This window comes from Anolis sagrei, chromosome 3, assembly GCF_037176765.1.
Source record: "Anolis sagrei isolate rAnoSag1 chromosome 3, rAnoSag1.mat, whole genome shotgun sequence".
Classification (NCBI taxonomy): domain Eukaryota; kingdom Metazoa; phylum Chordata; class Lepidosauria; order Squamata; family Dactyloidae; genus Anolis; species Anolis sagrei.
Window position 1 is genome coordinate 103,380,102 of NC_090023.1, and position 22,088 is coordinate 103,402,189.

Genomic DNA, 22,088 nt, shown 5'->3' on the forward strand with positions numbered 1-22,088 from the left:
AGACTTTCTCGTTTTTAAAAACACCATGGAGTGTGGCCTTGGTATCCACTGGTTTGGCTCCAGGCCCGTTTCTGGGGGTACCAAAATCTATGGATGCGCAAGTCCCTTTATAAAGATTGGTGTGGTGAAATGGTGTCCCTTAAATAGAATAACAAAGTCAAGCTTTTCTTTTGGAGATTTAAAAAATACTTTCAAGCTATGGAAGGTTAAATCCATGGATATAGATCCCATGGATATGGAGCACCAACTATATTTGCAAAGACCCCCTCACCATTGCAAATGAAATATTCATAAAGCAGCCTTTGCTACGTGCTTACAATGTTAAATATAATTAAATAATGTCATGTATCCTGTCTCCCTGATATAAAGCCCAATCCGTGGATTTCTGAGGCATTTAGAACTGACTTGGCTTTGCAGTGGTAAAGTAAAAGCTCTTCCTAAATGTTTATTTATTAGTAATTATGTTTATTTACTACCCATTTAGCACAAGGTGGCATACTATGATACTCTAACCACTATACCATAATGACTATCAGTGCTGAATTTCACATTCTTTGTAAAATTGTTTTAATAACAAAGCTGTATGTTATCACAACAAAGGGCAACTTCCAAGGACCAGGAGGTTGCTACAGGGCCCCATACAAAATCCGTCAGGGGATGACTAGTCCCAAAAGTTAACTCTGTGTCCAGTAATCATCTTCCCTGAATCTACTATTTGGTGATGGATCTGTGCATTGTATGTTTTTACCCTGTTTCCCCTTCCGCTCCCTCACCCATATTGTGCTTCAGTAGTTATATTTATATTTTTAATGTACTAAGCGTACCAAGTGTGTATGAAAATGTGACTTCTATTTCCTGTGCTGGTCTATGACCGAAATAAATGATTTGATTGATACAGGGCCCCTTGGAAACATAATATCCACCCTGCACCTGCCATTTTAGGGCCGTTTTGACATTCTTCCCAGGACTAGGAGCGCTGTGTCAAAATTGCAAGTGATAAGAAATAACTTCCAGATTTGAAATGCACCCCCTCCCCTCAATTCTAACCCTATCAGAAGTCAGAATGGTGGCCCAAAACAGCTACTAGGGCTGCCATTTTTCAGCAGTGTGGAAGGAGGCATTTCAGGACATAAAGACAGCTACTAGGGAGGAACTACGTATTTATCACTCCTGCTTTAACCCCTAGATGCTCTGATCAGGCCAAAAGTTTCTGTTAATGAGAAACACCATACTAAGCAACTTTTTCCATGTCAGGAGGAGCGACTTGAGAAAATGCAAGTCGCTTCTGGTGTGAGAGCAATTACAAGCATAGATACTATATATCTATGTATAGATATATACATAGATATATAAACCCCACTTGCCTAGTTTCCAACAGACCTCACAACCTCTGAGCATGCCTACCACAGATGTGGACAAAACGTCAGGAGATAATGCTTCTGGAACATGGCCATACAGCTTGAAAACTCTCAGCAACCCATAGATACTACTGCTAGTGATTTCTGCTGTAATATTTCAACTAAAATTAAACTCTTGTTTAACTAGATTATTTATCATCTTACATTGAGAGGATGGTTCAGAAAGAGGATAAAGCATCACACTAAATTACAATGTGTCATTCTGCTGTTGAAGATTTTCTCTTGATGCTTCGTCTGTGGGAGGCTTCTTTCATCTATGGCAGGATTAACCCAGATATTGTTGGGTTTCATTGTCCATAATTTCTCTCCATGGGCAATCCTGGCTAGGGTGGCTGGGACTTACAATCCTACAACTTCTGGGGGGGGGGGGGGGCATGTGACTCCTAACCTGATCTAAATAGTACTAAAATCATTATTTTCATGGAAGTATGTCAATTCTGGGATCATTTCCCTATAGATTTATACCACATACACACTTTTTTGTTCTTTCAGCACCAGACAAAGCCTTTTTAATTTTATTTTTCTCTCTGGGTCTTTTGCATCTTAATTTTAGCTCAACCTCAATTTTTTCTCAGTCTCTTCAGATGTATCATAACATAAAAATCAGAAAAAGGCAGTGTGTAATAGAATTAACTACCAAGTAAAACTTGTAAAACTTCCAAACTATTAGGTTTGAAATAGGTATGAGAAAAAACTTTATCAATAAAGGAAAACCTAGATGGGAAACCTTTCAGGTACACAAGCAGCAGAGTTTGCGGTGCTATGTTAAACATTAATTAATCCTGATTATTAGAAATAGGAACATTGTTTTTGTTGAGTTATTGTTCATTCGTTTGTTAATAAAATTGACATGGGAGTTTACAGATATCATGCTTGGCTTCACTGTTTCCCCCTAGTGGCACATTTTGTTATTGTTCCTACAAAAATGCACTTCCTGGAGTTTTCAAGTAAAGTTCTGCAACTTGCCATTTACCAGATGCTTTCACATTAAAAAAATCTGCAATCTGATTGATGACTGAGGATGGTGTTGTAGTCTGGTAAGCATCAGAGGATTATTCTGAATGTTCAGAGCATGAGGGGGGGGGGGGTGATGGGTATCAAAGTGAGGAGTCTGTGAGGTTTTTTTTTTATATGAGCGACTTGAGAAACTGCAAGCTGCTTTGGGTGTGAAAGAATTGGCCATCTAAAAGGATGTTTCCCAAGGGATGCCTGGATGTTTTACCATCCTGTGGGGGCTTCTCTCATGCCCCCACATGAAAAGCTGGAACTGACAGACGGGAGCTCCAGGAGTGTTCCAGTGCTAGAGTGCAACAGATGATGAGATTTATAGCCTACCAATTTGGTAAGGCTTATCTCAATCAAGGAATTTAACAATCTATTGCTCACCTCCCCAAAACATTTAATGTAATGTGAAAAGATGTCCAAGGTATGGAGAAAGGATTATATATTGGCACTATTGCTAAGAAAGTAGTCTGATACTTCAATAATAATTTTAAGATGTTACTTTCTATCTTGAGCAACATAGTGATAACAGAAATAAACATACTATTACAACCAAAAGTAAAAAGGAGATGTGTTTTTGTGTTTCAATGCTCACTTTAATCTGATTATGACTACAGCCTTTTTATTAGAACAAGACAGAAGAGAGAATGATACCAAAGATCAAAAACTCAAGCTAAAAAAGGTCTATAACTTTTAAATGGTGGCTGAAATAATTCACTATTATATTCCAATGTTTAATCCAATTACTATTTTTAGGTAGACCCATTAAACCAGTTGCTGAATGGTGAATCAACATGCATGTAAATTCCATTAATTTAATGTCTGCTCCAGATTGTAATTTAGTCCCAATTCTTTATAATATGAAAAGAAGATAACTAGTACACAAGGGTTACACAACCCTAACATTACGTGATTTTTTTTTCTCAGAATCTATCATGCTTCTCCATGCATCAATGAGTTTTCAAAAGGAGTATTAGACAAAAATAATACAAGTGAGGAGAAAAGAGACTGACCTATTTTCTTTTTGTCTTCTAAAAAGCTATATGAAAGGTTCTGCTCTAATTGACTGTGTGGCACCACATCATAAAATAGTTCCTTCGTGCTTTGAGAAGCAAAGAACTTTGCAGGGGTGTTTTCTTTTGTAGGAAAACACACCAGCATCCTCTCCCCTTTCTTTCTGCCCATTGATTTCAGTAGGCTTGGGACAAATTATTTCTGAACAATTACTTCCCTTAGGTGTGGAAAGAATCCTATACACAGTACCTCTGAGGATGCTTGCCATAGATGAAGGTGAAACGTCAGGAGAGAATGCCTCTACAACATGGCCATATAGCCCGAAAAAATCTACAACAACCCATGAAAGCCTTCGACAATACAATCCTATACACACTTGAAATATACACACATACACAACAGGAATTATTCCACAGCAGACATTCTCTAAATCAAGGGAAGAAAAAGATTCAGCAAAATGTGATTTGGAAGCCATGGTGTAATTCACAAGTAGCTTCTGGACAAGTGAAGAAAGCTTAGTAAAGGGAAACCAAAGTGGGAGCACTGAGGCAATGATTCAGCTCCTCCCTGCCACTTCCAACTGCAGTTATAGCTCACAAACTCTGGACCCTCATTCTGCCTGCTTACATGGTCCGGGAGCATCTTCATGCAAAACAGAAAATCCAATTAATATTGCAGAAGGTTTGGAGATGTGGCCTCTTTTTTGTGTGTGTGGGAGAAAATCATGCTGGAAGCATCGCAAACGATGTTTCCCTCTTATATAAGACACTTCTGAAAGTTTCTGGTGTAATATGAAAAGACCAGAAACATTTTCTATTCCCTTTCTTGCCTTTTATTTGCAGACATAGAAATGCTAATATCTAACCGTTCAATATGTTAAAACTATGTTTGCATTCCATATACAGTACCTGTCTTGCATGGGAATTTTACCTGCAGCCAGAGGCAAACAGGCTTGCAGAAAGCAGCATGCAGGAGGGGAAGGTGATCGTTTTGCCCCATAGTTTGATCCTAATGAAAGCTGTCACAGACACACACCATTTGCTATTTTCTACAAGAAGGAATTGGTTGTTGATGTCATTTACTGCTTCTCTTCCATGGCAAATAGAAGCTTTTTTATTGGGGGGTGGGGTTCTATTGTGATCTCAGCATTGACAGGTAACCCTCCATGGACCTATATGTGCATATATATGTTTAAAAACCCAAATAAATCAAATGTGATTATTTTCAATGTTACATTTAGAAACTTAGGATTAAGAATTAGTGCCATTTGACACCACTTTAAGTGCCCAAAACACTATGGAATCTTGGTAGTTTTACAAGGTCTGTAGCCTTGTATGTCAAGTTGTCTGTTGCCTTATCAAATTACAACACCCATGATTCCACAGGACTGAGCCATGAATTAATTCCGCAGTGTAGATGCATCTTGGTCACCTATTAACTATACGGAATGGAATGGAGGTCTTTGTATTACACCTATATGTAATGAATCTGAGTTTACAGGTGTTTTTGAATCTGCATCTTTGTATACTATCTGTTTACCTCAGTTTCCAAGGTGCCTAACAAAAAGAAGCAAGATGTTCAACAGGGACCAATACAAGATACTCCACTCAGGCAGAAAAAAATGATATGCAAAGATACAGAATGAGGGACACCTGACTCGACAGCAGTACATATGAAAAAAAGCTTGAAGTCCTCATGGATGGACAAGTTCAACATGAGCCAATAATGTCATGTGGCAGCAAAAAAAAAATCCAATGGGATTTTGGCCTGCATAAATAGAAGTCTAGTGTCTAGATCCAGGGAAGTCATGCTACCCTATTCTGCCTTGGTAAGACCATACCTGAAATACTGTGTCCAATTCTAGGCACCACAATTGAAAGGAGATGTTGACAAGCTGGAATGTGTCCAGAGGGGGGTGACTAAAATGATCAAGGAGAACAAGACATATGAACAAGCGGCTCAAAGAGCTGGGCATGTTTAGCCTGAAGAAGAGAAGGCTGAGAGGAGACATGATGAGGGCCATGTATAAATATGTGAGAGGAAGCCACAGGGAGGAGGGAGCAAGCTTGTTTTCTGCTGCCCTGGAAACTAGGACGTGGAACAATGGCTTAAACTACAAGAAAGGAGATTCCATCTGAACATGAGGAAGAACTTCCTGACTGTGAGAGCCATTCAGCAGTGGAACTCTCTGCCCTGGAGTGTGGTGGAGGCTCCTTCTATGGAGGCTTTTAAACAGAGGCTGGATGGCCATCTGTCGGGGGTGCTTTTATTGCGATTTTCCTGCTTCTTGGCAGAGGGTTGGACTGGATGGCCCACGAGGTCTCTTCCAATTCTATGATTCTAAGAAAAACTTAGTGAGCTTGAGGGTAATATTATAACATTAATTCTTCAAACTCCTTCAACTCAAGTCAGATTCCATGGTCTTGGATGTGGAGACAGACATTGCACCTGGAGAAACTTCAGCCCATATGTTATGTGGGCTTCTCTGCTGAGATGTAAGGCAGAGAATTAACTTCATTCTCAATTTAGCTTTCATATGTTGAGTTCTGAGGCACTTTTGTGTGTGTGTGCCTTCAAACTGCCTTGTGCATATGTGCCTTCAGAGATGGTTTGCCATTCCTTCTGAAATACAGCTGTCAGGATCCAGCACAGTCTTCTTTGGAGGTCCCCTGGCCAAGGACTAAGCCATGACAGTTAAAGTATTTTGTTTTGTTTTTTACGTCAGGAGTGGCTTGCAGTTTATCGCTTCTGGTGTGAGAGAATTGTCTGTCTGCAAGGACGTTGCCCAGGGGACACCTGGATGTTTCGATGTGTTACCATCCTGTGGGAGGCTTTTCTCATGTCCCAGTTAAAGTGATGTCAAAACTATATTGATTCTATGGTGTACATGCATCCTCTGTTTGGCACTAAAATTATAAAACAGGTGTGCAGACTTCAGTTGGGGGCGCTTTCCTTGTGGATGGCCCTTGTGGTCTCTTCCAACTCTTATGTTTCAATGGTTCTACTTAATAAACATTAAAAAGTCATTCTGGAACCAAATTTCAAATCTTTCAAAACTGTGTCTTGGAGCACTTTGAATTTTTAAACACATACATACTGTGAACATTTTAAAAAATCTGACAGGCAGACATTTATATTTAGAAACAAATGCCCGTCTAAGCAGTTTAGACTCCAGAAAGTGTCCTCTGCACCTGCCTGGAAAGGGAACACAGGTTTCCAACCAGGAGGCATCTACACTGTGGAATTAAGGCAGTTTGACACCACTTTTAGCTGCCATGTCTCAATGCCATGAAAGCCTGGCAGTTCCTAACTGCATAAACAGGAGTATTGTGTCTAGATCCAGGGGAGTCATGCTACCCCTCAATTCTGCTTTGGTAAGACCACACCTGGAATCACACTGTGTCCAATTCTGGGCATCACAATTTAAGGGAGATGTTGACAAGCTGGAATGTGTCCAAAGGAGGGTGACTGGCTTAAAAGCAGTACATGTGAAAAAGATCTTGGAGTCCTCATGGACAACAAGTTAAACGAGCAAAAAATGTGATGCGGTGGCAAAAAAAGCCAACGGGATTTTGGCCTGCATCAATAGGAGTATAGTGTCTAGATCCATCTATTCTGCCTTGGAATACTGTGTCCAATTCTGGGCACCACAACTGAAAGAAGTTGACAAGCTGGAATTTGTGCAGAGGAGGGCAACTAAAAGGATCAAGGGTCTGGAGAACAAATCCTATGAGGAGCAGCTTAAAGAGCTGGGCATGTTTAGCCTGAAGAAGAGAAGGCTGAGAGGAGACATGATAACCATGTATAAATATGTGAGGGAAAGTCATAGGGAGGAGGGAGCAAGAAATGGCTTCAAACTGCAAGAAAAGAGATTCCATCTGAACATGAGGAAGAACTTCCTGACTGTGCAAGCTGTTCAGCAGTGGAACTCTCTGCCCCGGAGTGTAGTGTTGGCTCCTTCTTTGGAGGCTTAAACAGAGGCTGGATGACCATCTGTCGGGAATGCTTTGAATGCCATTTTCCTGCTTCTTGGCAGGGGGTTGGACTGGATGGCCCATGAGGTCTCTTCCAACTCTGTGATTCTAGTTTTACAAGGTCTTTAACCTTCTTTGCCAAAGGGTGCTGGTATCAAAATGCCCTCATTCTCCACTATAGATGCACCCAAGGTCTGAGGACAGCGGGCTCAACCAAAGTCCTGAACTCCCTGGGTGAACTCTGTCTCCTGCAAGTGTGCGTTGCCCGTGTGCGCTGCCTTCTTGCCGACGGCTCTCCGGGCACACCTCGGAAGGGCTCGCTCGGATCTCAAGGCCGGCCCCAAATTCCTCTTCTCCTTCGTGTGGAATCCGCCCCCGCCTCCTCCTCCTCCTGGGAAGGAAGGGGAAGGTCAGGTCTGTTTGGCAAAATAATATGTAGGTCAGTGGAGCGCTTCCTGCCCTTGTGCAAAAACAAGAGGCGGGAGAGAAAGAGAGGGAGAGGCCGCGCGCTCTTTTTCCCGCGCAGCTGCCTTTGGTTCTCCTCCTCCTCCTCCTCCCCACGCGCCAAAAAAGAAGCCGAAAGAGCCCACCCTTCAGCCCACCTTCTCTCGGGAAGGGAGGAGGAGGAGGAGGGCGCGCGAAGGAAGCGCCTTGCCTCCCTGACCCCATTTCGCAGCTCCCTCTTGGCCGGGAGCCTCCTCAACCCAGAGAGCGAGAGAGAGAGCCCCACGCAGAGAGCATGTCGTGAGGGAAGCTTCCTCCGTGGCTCGAAGAGGATGCCCCCTCCTCCGCAGACCCCGGGGCAGCAGCCACTTTGGAGGCGAAGGGCCCCCGCGGTCTTCGTCGCAACTTAATGCCCGGCCCCGGCTCCGCTCTCCCTTCCCGCCAGAGCTGAGGAGGGAAGGGAGCGGGCAGCGTCCGGCATGCGGGGCTCCCTCACACCATGAGAGACCGGCGGCGGAGTGGCGGAAGCAGCAGCAGCAAAAAAGAAGGCGCCTCGGAGCCCCCCGTGCCTTTGAAGAGGGAGAACTCGGCCAGCCGGCAGCGCGAGTGGGAGACCCAGGGCGGCGGGAGTCCGCGCGCGCAAGTGGCCACCGCGGATAGCAGCAGCAGCAGCGGGTGCAGCAACATCAGCATTAGCAGCAGCACTCCCGCCGCCCCGCTTTGGCCTCGCGCCCTGGCCGCGCGCGCGCCCCTCTGCCCTCCCGCCAGGCTCCTCAGGTAAGCCAGCCCCGCGCGCGCCTGGCACAGTGACACACTTCAGCCTCCTCCTTCTCCTCCTTCCTCTGCCCGCGCTAGGGGGCGCCCTCGCCACCGCTCCCACGGGTGGCCCAGGTTCACCTCCCCGCACTCTTCGCTTCTCTGGGTCCTTCCACACAGCCATCTAACACAGAATATCAAGGCAGGAAATCCCACAATCTCTGCTTTGAATTGGAATATATGGCAGGGTGGACTCAGATCACCCAGTTCAAAGCAGATACCTATTGTGGGATTTTCTGCCTGGACATTCTGGGTTATATGGCTGTGTGGAAGGGCCCTCTGAAGAGAGAGGTCACCAAAAGGGTTAGAAAAGGCTGTCTTAGGAGGAGGCCCCTTCCACACTCTGGATTATATGCCAGTGTGGACTCAGCCAACCCTGTTCAAAGCAGATATTGTGGGTTAGTAAAGGGAAAGGTTTTCCCGTGAACAGACGTGGCCCTAGGTAATTTTCAATGGTAAGCAAACAGTATTTTGGTCCCCGCCCAACCAATCACTGATATATATTTTCTGTTCGTGTGGGAGTTCTATGTGCTATATTTGGTTCAATTCCATCATTGGTGGAGTTCAGAATGCGCTTTGGTTGTAGGTGAACTATACATCCCAGTAACTACAACTCGCATATGTCAAGGTCTATTTTCCCCCAGGAGCACCCCAAGAGCCCCCCTGGGCAAAATCAACTATACTGCAAATGCTTACTTTGCGTAATGGGTTGAGCCACCCCTGCCTGTGAAGTCCAGTCATGTCTGATTCTAGGGGGTTGGTGCTCATCTCCATTTCTAAGCTGAAGAGTTGTCTGTAGATGCCTCCAAGGTCATGTGGCAAGTATGACTACATGGAGCGCCTTTACCTTCCTGCCACAGTGGTACCTATTGATCTCACATTTGCATGTTTTCAAACTGCTAGGTTGGCAGAATCTGGAAGCTCATGCCACTACCCTGATTCGAACCTGCAACCTTTCAGTCAAGAAGCTCAGCAGCTCAGTTGTTTAACCCACTCTGCCACCAGGGGCTCCCAATTGTGGATCATCTGCTTTGATATTCTTGGATATAGGGCTGTGTGGAAGAGCCCTTAGGCCCCCTCCACACAGCTGTATCAGGTCCACTGGATTATATGGCAGTGTGGACTCAGCCAGCCCAGGGCCCTTCGACACAGCCCTATATCCCAGAATATCAAAGCAGAAAATCCCACATTATCTGCTTTGAATTGGGTTATCTGAGTCCACACAGATAATGAGGGATTTTCTGCCTTGATATTGTGGGTTATAGGGCTGTGTGGAAGGGTCCCCAGTTCAAAGCAGATATTGTGGATTTTCTGCCTTGATATTTTGAGTTATATGGCTGTGTGGAAGGGCCCTCTGAAGAGAGAGGTCACCAAAAGGTGGAGAAAAGGTTGGCTTAGGCCCCCTACACACAGCTGTATCAAAACAACTGGATTATATGGCAGTGTGGACTCAGCTAACTCAGGTCCCTTCCACAGAGACATATTACTCAGAATATCAAGGCAGAAATTTTCACAATATCTGCTGTCTGTGAACTGGGTTATCTGAGTCCATACTGCCACATATTCCAGATCCGAGCAGATAATGTGGGATTTTATTCGACTGTGTGGAAGGGGCCCCATTCAAAGCAGATATTGTGGATTTTCTGCCTTGATATTCTGGGTTATATGGCTGTGTGGAGGGGCCCTTTGTTGCAACATAACACATAGTTTCCAGCAGAACACAATAGACGTGACCTGCGTATCAGTATAGCAGTGGTTCCCAACCATTGGTCCTCCAGGTGTTTTGGACTTCAGTTCCCACAGTTCTTAACAGCTGGAATCTGGCTGGGAATTCTGGGAGTTCAAGTCCTAAACTACTGGAGGACCAAAGTCTGGAAACCACTATTGTACAGCATCACTCCTCAGAGCACTAGTCCCTGGACTAAGCCTGGAACCACTGCTTCTGACCTGTGGTCAATTGTTAGGAAAGAGTTAGGAGATAGGACACAAGTCCCATTTTCCCACACCACAGAGCCTGAGAAGTAGGTGCTTGTGTTGCCTGCTGCTGCCGAAAAGTATGGCAAGCCTAAAGTGACACCATCACAGGGTTTTCTGGGGCAGAGAGTATGTGACGTGCCCAAAGTCACTCAGCAGATTTCCAGGGCTGAGTGGGGGTTCAAAGGCTAGTCTCCTGGCCCCTTCCACACAGCTGTATAAAATCCCACAGTATCTACTTTGAACTGGGTTATATGGCAGTGTGGACTCGGGGCCCTTTCGTATCAAGGCAGAAAATCCCACAAAATCTGCTTTGAACTGGTTTATCTGAGTCCACACTGCCATATAACCCAGTTCAAAGCAGATAATGTGGGATTTTCTGCCTTGATATTCTGGGATATTGGGCTGTGTGGAAGTGCACTTTACTGACTTTCCTGAGAAGCCTGCTACAGAAAAATTCCAATGGTAAGTGGGACCACTTCCATGTTCTTAATTTCAAGTTCTTAATGGGACTTCCTTCATTGAGTCTACCCATCTGGAATGCAGTCTTCCTCTTTCCCTACTGCCTTCTTCCTTACCAAACATATTGTCTTTTCTAGTGAGTCATTTCTTCTCATTATGTGGCCAAAGTAAGATAATATTAGAGGTCCAATGTTTCCAGCAATGGAAAAGAAAACCTTGGGGTGCTTCAATCCTGCAGTATGAATACACTTTAATTGTCTTGGTTCAATGCTATGGAGTCATGGGGTATGTAGTTTGCCAAGGCCTTGAATCTTCTCTGCCAAAGATTGCGGATAGCTCACCAAACTACAAATCCCAGCATTGCATTGTGTTGATCCATGACAATTAAATTAAAGATGACATCTCTCAAATTGGAGCTCCAGATGCTCTTGAAATAGCTTCCTCTTTGGCTCAGCACCATGGTTACTGTATGATGTGAATCTAATGCGCACCCTAAATTTGGCTAGGCAATTTAGCCAAAAATGTGAGTGTCAAATTCAAGTAAATACAATATTTGTCTTTTTAGAAGTCCACATTTTCCATTAAGCTTTTCTGCAGCACTATATTTGAAATGAGTTGATTTTCTTCGGATGAATCTTCACTGTCCAGCTCTCACAGCAATACGTATAACTTTAGTATTCAATGACGTATCTTTACATGTCAGGATCCCACTTAGTTCCTTCATAGCTGCCTTTCCTGGTCCTAGGGCCCTTCCACACAGCCATATAACCCAGAATATCAAGGCAGAAAATCCCACAATATCTGCTTTGAACTGGGTTATCTGAGTCCACATTGCCATATATTCCAGTTCAAAGCAGATAATGTAGGATTTTATTCAGCTGTGTGGAAGAGGCTCTAGTCTTGCTCTGATTTCTTTACTGCAGCCTCCATTCTTTTTAATCATGAGCCAAGATTTGGACAATCCTGAACTATTTCAGTGTCCTCATCATCTATTATGTAAATCATCCATGGTCATTATTCTTGGTTTCTTAATGCTCAACCTTAAATCTGCCTTTGTACTTATTAATTTATTTTATTTACTTTATTTTCACCCCAAAGGGGACTCAAAGTGGCTTACAGGTTCTGGCAAAAATTCAACGTCGTATCATAGATTTAGCAATAATACATACCCTATCAAACTATAAAACAATTAAAACATATAAACAAGTCAAACACACAAAAATGATAAAATAGATTAAAAACATATAAAGTGCCGAGTCTTGATTTCCATACTTTCTTCCTTGACTTTCTTCAGTAATCATTCCAAATACAGTATTGTCTGCATATTTTGAATTGATAATTACCATAGTCATTTTACTTGTATTCAGGGTTATTTTCAGCTGCATTCCTGAAATTTTCCCTGGCTTCAGTCCAGAATTCTTTTGGCTCCTGGAACCTTTAAGTTTAATAGTGCAAATCTGTTTTTCCCATTATTTTTAGATTCCATGGGGATATTCCTCAGGTTGCATTTTGTCTTAGTGTTTGTTGTTGTTGTTGTTATGTTTATTATTATTATGTTTATTTATACCCTGCTTTCTCTCTTCACAAGGAAACTTAAAGTGGCTTACATTAAAAGCATTTCAATACAATTTAAAATCTACAAATATACAAACATTAAAACTGAATTAAATATCAATGGTATTAAAAAATTCACAGTTAAAATCCATTAAAAAGTTTCAACCTGCTGCTGGAAGAGTTCCAGAGTTGAGGGGCAGCCACTGAGAAGGAAGGCCCACTCTACTGAGTTTCCAATGGAGATTTATTCTGGTTTTTTTTTAACAATTTATGTGTCTTTTTGCTGTGAGTGTAGGGCTTCTCCATATTGTGCTCCCAATTATGTAGTCGTAATTGATATCTATCTATACAGTTGTCACTTGGGTTGCTTGAAAATGTTTTCATGATGAACAAATTGTTAGTTTTGCAAAATTCATCTCTTGCTTCATTTCTTGATTCTAGGCCAAATTTTCCTACAATCTTTGCTTCTGCTCTGTTCCTTGTCTTTGAATTCAAATTACTTCTGATTTCACTTATTTTAAAATTCTATGGGAATGTTCTTTAGGTTGCAGTTTGGCACAGTGGATGGTTTAGTGTGTTTCTTTAGCTTTAGTCTAATTTTTAATAGTAGTAATTCATGGTCTGTGCCACAATCTGCTTCGTTTATTGTTTCTTTTTTTCTTTTTGCAGAGAATGGCAATTCTCCATCTTCTGTTTGATTTCTTTATTGAATATCAGTTAATCTCACTTCTTGGGTTGCTTGAAGAATATGTTTATGATGAACAAATTGTTGGCTTGGCAAAATTCTTCTACTTACTATTTTTCTGGAAACAAATTCAGCTGAAGACAGATCTTTATACTGAATTGTTTGGGATGCATGGTTGGCTTCGGAAGAGATGTGTTACATACACATGACCTCAATTTTATTATGGCCTATGTAGATTTGTTCTACCGCAAAGAATATGTGCTGTATATTTTCATGGTTGCTGAGAAAGTATTTTAAGAACAGAAAGATTGTTATTTATGATTGGGTTGCTCCTCAAGTCGCTAATAAGGATACAATTTGAATCATAACAGTAAGGATGGGACATTTTGTCCATCTCTTCTGTTTTTGTGATTATGAGGTTATGGGTGGTCCAAATACCAGCTCAGATATCCATGTGTACAGATGTATCTGTTTGTAAACCTAGAAGAGCATTTCTCAGGCTGATTTGGGGCATTTGTACCCCGTCCTTCTCACCCCCGAGGAGGGACTCAGGGCGACTTCACAACAGGCACTCATTTAGTGCCATCCACATTCATAAAAAATAAATTTAAAACAATTCATTCAAACATTACATTAATAAGGCATTTGTTTAAAATTAAGCTGGTTTAAAATCCAAGTCGGGGTCAGACCATTGTTATTCATATCACCGGAGACTTATTCTTAATTGCTGCCTCTATCGTTCAAACGCTTGGTCCCATAATCAGGTTTTGAGTTTCTTTCTAAAAGATAGGAGAGAGATAGCCAATCTGATGTCACTGGGGAGAGAATACCACAGGCGAGGGGCCACCACTGAGAAGGCCCTGTCTCTCGCCCCCACCAGTCACATTTGCGATGATGATGGGATCGAGAGCAGGGCCTCTCCAGCTGATCTTAAACTTTGTGATGGTTAGGGTTAAAGGTTAAGACCAGCACTTTGAATTGTGCTTGGTAGTAGATCAGCAGCCAGTGGAGTTGGCATAGCAGAGGAGTTGTATGCTCTCTGTATGCTGCTCCAGTGAGCAACCTGGCTGCCAACTGTTGGACTAGTTGGAGCTTCCAGGCAGTCTTCAAAGGCAACCCCACGTAGAGTGCATTGCAGTAGTCTATTCAGGATGTAAAAAGAGCATGGGCCACTGTGGCCAAGTCAGATTTGTCAAGGTACAGGAGCAACTGGTGCACATGTTTTAGTTGAACTGGATTATATGACAGTGTGGACTCAGATAATCCAGTTCAAAGCAGATATTGTGGATTATATGCCTTGATATTCTGGGTTATATGACTGTGTGGAAGGGCCATTAGTCTACCCAGCCCCCCCCCCTCCCCCCAAGATCACTTACTATACTCAGATGCAGTGGAAAACCTCTCCTGGCACAATTGTTAAAGTAAGATATATCTTCAATGTAAAATCCATTAAAATTTATGGAATTTACTTCTGAATCGATATGTGTAGATTTTATTGTAGACGCCAATGGAGGCGGTAGTCCCATATGCATTTATGCAAGATTTAATCTCACTGAATTCAGTAAGATTTGCTTTTGAGCGGATACTTTGGTGTACCGTAAGACTGGATCTACACTGCCATATAATCCAGTTTCTGAATCTGGATTATCTGCTTTCAACTGGATTATATGAGTCTACATTACCATATAATCCAGTTCAAAGCAGATAATATAGATTCAGAACCTAAAGCCCTTTCCACACAGCCATATAAAATACAGATTATCTGCTTTGAACTGGATGAGTGTAGACTCATATTATCCAGTTTGAATCAGATAATGTGGACTATGTGCTTTGATAATCTGGATTACATGGCAGTGTAGAAGGGGCCTACGAAGTATTATTGTGTGCCAAAACGAATGCTAGAATGAATGGAGCTTGTGAGTTCAACCCTAACTTAAATTTCAGTGATGTTGGTGAGTCTACTTGGATTTAATTGGATATGTCAGCAATATATTGAAAGTCTGCACATGCTTTGGCCTTTTTCAAATGAAAATAATTTAAATTTAATAAAATAAAATGTAAATAACCTGATTAGCAGCTCAAGCTCTAAAATCCCAGAGATGAAAATGATTTCTTCTGATATTTCTGTGGGAAAAATGGTAAGATATTTACACTATTTGTCAGTTTCAAAGGAAACAATTTTATTATTATTATTTTTCTCTGATGTGAGTAGGTGACAAAATGTAGCATGAATAGTTCTAGCTACCACATTGTAATTGATTCTGGCTGTGAAATGAAATTATATACTGTAACTTTATCTATATATTTACTTTTTGTTATACTGTACTTGCTTTCTGGTGAATCAAGATACATTTTTGCAGCATGAAGAGTGTGACAATTTAAAAGCTACATAGAAATTGGTTCAGCAGGATGACTCATTATTAATGGTAAAGGTAGGAAATAACTTGTCCTTCAGCTCATATTTTGCGTAATATTTATAAGTTATTTTAAGTTGATAGCAAGGACAAAATATTTTTTTACAACTGTGACATTCTGCAGTACACACTATAGAATAGTAGTACTTTTTAAATGTATTTTATATCCTGTTAATGATCAATATGAATACATATTTATTTACTACACTCTTGGTTTTTCATATATGATTCATTTTTGTCATAATCTTCAATTACGAATTGAGAGAAGGCGAGGTGGTGACTGCTATATGCCCAGCACTTTGGCCTAAACAGAAACTGGGGATCTATTTGTTCACTTTAGAGCTTGAAATCCTGAAATGAGCCAATTGAACAAGTATGTACTAGTAATGTGGCTGAATGGATGTGCAATATCACTCTGTATCTATAGAACTGATATACATGTTTAACATCCACAGTTTCACTAAGTCTCTTCGTTTGTCCCAATGAAAATAATGTTTGCTGTTAGCCATCATTTCACATAGCTATGCAAAGTACAGAAGTGTGAATTATAATCTATGCCTTTTTGAACCATAGTATACAAAAGCAACAGTTTCAATAGATTTATTTATCTCCATTTTTGTATTAGGCAATTTATGCAAAGCAAATGTGATTCACATCATTATTGTTTTCATTAGAAGCATGATAAACTATCTTGTTCCGAGTAAGAGCATGGTCCTTCCAGCTTAGTATTATCTACAGTCCATTAGTAGGTGACATCTTTCTAATTTTTCATTGTTTCTTTCCCAGCCCTGACTGTAGCTTGAACCTGTGCCTTTTTGGGTGCAAAGCACGGCCTATAGCAATTAGTTATGGCTCTTCCCCCTCCCCTTTGTTCCAGCAGGAAACTTGGGGTGACTAAAGGTGCATCTACGTTGTAGGATTAATTAAAGTTTGACACCACTTTAACTGCTATGGCGCAGTACTATGAAATTGTGGGAGTTATAGTTTGGTGAGTTTCCAGAACATTTTGACATTATTCCATAGCACTGAGCCATGGCAATTAAATGTTGCCAAACTGCATTAATTCTACAGCAGTGGTTCCTAACCTTTGTTCCTCCAGGTGTTTTGGATTTCAGGTCCCACTGTTTCTAGAAGGTGATAAGATATCTGGGATTTCTGGGAGTTGAAGTCCAAAACGCCTGGAGGAAGAAAGGTTAGGAACCACTGTTCTACAGTGTAGGTGCATCCTAAGGGCTCTTCTACACAACCATATAATCCGGAATATCAAGGCAAAAAATCCCGTAATATCTGCTTTGAACTGGGTTATCTGAGTCCACACTGCCATATATTCCTGTTCAAAGCAGAAAATGTGGAATGTTATTCAGCTGTGTGGAAGGGGCCAAAGATCCATGAAAAGGTCTTCTGTTTTCTCCTCAGAAAACCTCTGTAATACAATTTGGAGAGTGTGGGAGTAATGGACCCAAGGTAATCCTTCTGAATAAGTAGAGGTGTAAACTAGCTATTGCAATCCTTAGTTTTTCAAATGGTTTTGGACCACAACTTCTTACCATTTGCTAGATCTGGGGGCCGAATTTCTGAAAAATCTTGGTGGAGCAAAGTTTTCTGTATTTGCTATAAGCATTGCCTAAATTCAGCATGCTACTGGTTCCAGTTCTCGCTATCAGACTGGGAACTAAAGTAATATGGTAACTGTATATTATTACAAATCCCAAGGCTAAAAAACCCCAGATATCATAATCCACCTGATGGGTTTTATAGCAGAATTAGTATGTTCACGATCTTATTTTCTCTCACTGCAGCCAATTCAGTTTGCTGCATCCCGCATACCTCTGCTTGCAACACAGACATCAAAGCCTTAGGTTGTTGGGGATGCGTGGAGAAATGAGATCTAGAAGAACTGATTCCACTGGTTTAATTTTACTGCTTTGCTTAGGGCTTAGATCTCCAAACTGAGAATAATGAGGTCAATAGGTAGTTTGAGTTTGTGCATCATTTCACCTTATAATAACTTGACATTTTGTTAAGCAGCAAAGAATATAGGATGTGATTATACAGTATTTGTCCATTAATTCTGTCAGGCTGAGTGGAAGCTTTCATATGGATGTTCAAGGAGATTAGTTAGTATTTTTAAGTGTAGCAGCACAACTTTACTCAGTTCATTGTTGTCATGGTAATGAAGTGGTCAGAAATCTAAAGAGGAAAAGAAACCTCTTAGCACTATTGTGATTCATAAAGAAACATATTGTATGGTTAAACACATTTCAGGTAAGAAAAAGGAACAGAGGATATCATTGTGGAATTAAGGGTCAAGCCACACACGTGCTGATAACTTATACATGTAGCTTTCTTCTACTATGTAGTTTGGTTGTGAAGAAGTACTGTAGATACAGAAGTGGGATTGGAGCAGGATATGTTTGATTTTTTTAAAAAAAGAGTAAAATGTAATGTTCCACATTTTTTGGCTCAAAGTGCCCTGTGCATTCCATTGAAAAAGGAAACCATGTGTACAAAATGTGGTTAACACATGGAGAAAAACTTTTTTAAAAACTGCACAAATTTCAAAGATGATTTGTAGTTTCAGACTTATATAAAATTTGCAAGTATCAGTTCTGCTGACAAAATACAATTTTTGGTATGGAAAATAATATTTCAGTGCAGAAGTGTTAATTCTTGTGCAAAGAAATGCTGTTTTCTATGCAAATCAACTATGCTACACATAACTACAGCATTTCTTTTGTTAGGAATGAATATTTTCACATTACAAGACTTTTTCTGCAAATAATGACCATGTGTGAATTTTGTGCAAAGTAAGTCATAAACTGTGAAAATTATTCTCAGTCCAAGATTCAATCATCAAGGGGCCCTTTTGGACACAGCTAAATTCCAGGAGGAACTGGGATATTAAATCTATTTATTTAGTTCCCACCCACACCCCCAACCCAACCCCCGGACTTTCCCAGAGGTTGGCCCAGGAGGAAATCCAGCCCCCGCAGCCCCCCATTCCCACCAAACATACCTGAGGGGCCTGTCACCAGCTCTTCTGACGTGTGAAAAGGATGTGACGATAGGGTGGTGAGGGGAGAGGAAAATCCCGCCTCCCCCTCCCCCACCAACTGACGCGTCATTTTCAAACATCAAGATAGTTTTCCAGATGGGCCTGCACTTTGGGGAGAAATGGGAGCTGGGGGGTGAGGGGGTAGGAGTCATCTCATCTGAAGAACCAGGATCACTGTGGGGATTAGTCAATTCCCAAAGGCTCCTCACCTGGAAAGATCTGGACTTTAGCTAAAGGTCCAGATCTATCCAGTGTTTAATCCAGAACAAACTGGGAGATCCTAGTTTTCTCAGGATTAATTCGATTTTACCTGAGGATAATCCTGTCATTTAGATGCCTCAGGTAAAACTGAGACAGGCCCTGTGTTTGGGCCTGTCTGAAAAGGCCCAAGGTTTCTCAGTAGTCAAAAAACATTTTCCCAATCATTTCCTGAATATTTTCTAATATTCTTTTCATCTCTACTGTGTATATAACCATTGGGGTTATAAAGTCAGACTCAGATTTGCAAGTTTTTAACAGTACAAAAATAAATGTTCTAAGTGTAATCTCTGGTCAGAGCAGTTAACTCTTGTTGATGTCCATTTGTTGTTGCCCCGAATGGAGTCTTTCTGTGCAGATCAGCTGAGCATAAAACAGGCAAGCCTGCCTCTTTTCTAGCCTTGGGGCTTGCACCAATGCACAGTCATAATAATAGTTTGGTGTCATCCAAGGATTTCTCTACTCAAACGAGTTCAGATGCTTTAAGGCAACTATGCATATGAAACAAAAGTGCTCTTTTTAATGCAAGATTTTTGTTAAAATACAAAAGCTTTCTCATGGTGAAAATAAAGAATGAGGTTGAATACTTGAAGTATTGCATGTTACTATTAGGTAATGAGTGTGATCAGTCTTTCAACAAAATGATTGCAATTGATTTTTTTAAAAATGATGATTATTTTATTTACAAACCAACCAAACCCTAACATTTTGTTAAGAGTCTATCTCTTTTCAGAAAAATAACATTTCCAAGCTCTAGTCATTTTTTTTCATCTTGCAGCATTGCATATTTCCCTGCTTTCTGTATTAAGTCTAGACCTTTCTCAAACCTTGAAAATTTATTTTCAAAAACTAACTCAGTTTTTATAGTTTTTTTCAAAAGTAACTTTTCCAAATGTTGGGTTCTACTTTTCCTAGAGCTTTGCATATGGAAGGGGCAGGGAGAAGTGAATGTAAAGTCCATTTAGACTTTATGGGAAGGATATTGGGATAGGAGACTGTATTGTTCCTTCCTATTTCATGGGTTTTTTTCCTGTATATAAAATCTATTGAGTAGATGTATTCCAATTTTCTGTATTTTTTCACAAAACATTAGTCCTTGCAGGGATTTTAAGCATAATGAGGCGGCATCCCAATGGAGAAGAACATGAATATTAATTAGAGGAAACATTTATATATAACTAACTAGCACCAGACATTGCATCACAGGAATTCCCACAGTGATATTTAAGGAAAGTTAATTACCTTCTACTGTTATCGTAACAGAGGATCTCTTTGTAGAAATAAAAATACTTCTACTGCTTCTCCAAGTAGTATCAGCTATTGATGAAGAGAGCTAATTCAGCCTATCATATTTTTTCAACAGAAATAACATTTGAATAATATCTCTATACATCTTCATTGAAAGCCATTTTGTTTTTGGAAATGAAAAAGAGATGATTTAAACTGAAAATAGTTTTTTCATTTGCCTGATTTAAAAGGATTATTGAGATGATGGCCATAATTATAAAGATATGAGGTTGGATTTGAAGGCTTGTTCTTTTGTGAGTTTTGTCTTTGAATATGAATAGACAACTGTTAGTCCAGAAAAAGAGTTTGTGACTTACACTAGGATGCAGTATTACTTGTTTCTTCTGTCTTCAGTTAAGTGGTTTCCATTTATTAACTATAACAATATAAATGGGAGGAGGTTGAAATTTGAAATTGTCCTCCTATTTGTTCCTTGGCTGCTATGACATTAGTTGGACATAAGGAAAAAGAACGTTTCTCCACATCAGATTCTCTGTCATTTTGGGTGATTTCTCTGCCTCAAAAAGTAAGAAAGGATTAGGTACTGTGGATTAGGGGCTAAATATTGAGAACTTTCAAATAATTACTCAAGAGGACAGTGTTTTCCCAAGAAACAGAAAATAAATGTACAGATCTCTTGGCTAATAGGGTCACAAATCTTGATAATTGGACACAGTGATAAATGGGGCTAAATCCAGTCCTTAGCTGGTGAAAATACTGGCCTTTCTTTGCCTCCCTTGTCTTTGACTCCTCTCTTGAACCACCTGATGCCTGAAAACTGGCTAGGGGAGTGGTAACAGTTGGCTAGAGTTGTTTTAGGGTCTTCCAATATGATATGGAATTATAGCTTTCAGTCCAGTCTATACTTCAGGAAATAAAACCTGACTGCTCACTGGAGGGAAGAATATTAGGGGCAAAGATGAAGTACCTTGGCCATATAATGAGAAGGCAGGAAAGCTTGGAGAAGACGATGATGCTGGGGAAAATGGAAGGAAAAGGGAAGAGGGGCAGACCAAGGGCAAGATGGATGGATAGTATCCCTGAAGTGACTGGCTTGACTTTGAAGGAGCTGAGGGTGGCCATGGCCAACAGGGAGCTCTGGCGTGGGATGATCCATGAGGTCTGAACAAATAAACAACAACAAGGTCCTCTGCAATACCATTTGTGCCACATAATACTTGGTATCAGGCTGGATATTTCCCCCCTTTTTCTCCCTCTCATGTTCAGCTTTGGAAGAACATCACAAATTACACTTTAAGAGAGATTACAAATATATAGACTTCAACATGATCCATGATACCAGGTCATTTTTTAAATGTTTTTGTGTGTATGTTTCTTCACATTGTCTGTAAATTTATGGTGACTCCATGCATTCCATAAGTTTTTCTTAGGCACACCTTACTCAAAGGTAGTTTTGCCAGTTTCTTTCTCTGAGATATATGGGTTGGGTGTCTTCCACCCAAGTACGAACCAGGGCTGATCCTGGTTACCTTCCAAAATGAGATGGGATCTGGTACCTTTGGAGTACTTACGCCATTTTAATACATGTATTCTAAAATTTAAAACTCAAACTCATAATTGTCTCATGACTCAAGTTACAACATTGTTAAAATACATTAAAATGTAAGACCATTAAAATATACATATTTAAAACACAGAGATTAAAACACATAGTTTAAAATTGACTGCTTTAAAAGGGCATTTGATACAGAAACAAATGCAGTGATTTTT

General features: G+C 40.8%; 1 protein-coding gene across 2 annotated transcripts in view; it reads left to right on the top strand.

Moving 5' to 3' along the window:
• Positions 1 to 7,945: 7,945 nt before the first annotated feature.
• NPAS2 (neuronal PAS domain protein 2) overlaps positions 7,946 to 22,088 on the top strand; it is an 82,340-nt gene continuing 68,197 nt past the window's right edge. The window contains exon 1 of one of the 2 annotated variants that reach the window (XM_060769760.2): positions 7,946 to 8,629. In XM_060769760.2, coding sequence (XP_060625743.2) covers positions 8,352 to 8,629 — 278 coding nt within the window. In that variant the 5' untranslated portion in view covers positions 7,946 to 8,351. The remainder of the gene's footprint in view (positions 8,630 to 22,088) is intronic. The other variant, XM_060769759.2, reaches the window with a different exon arrangement.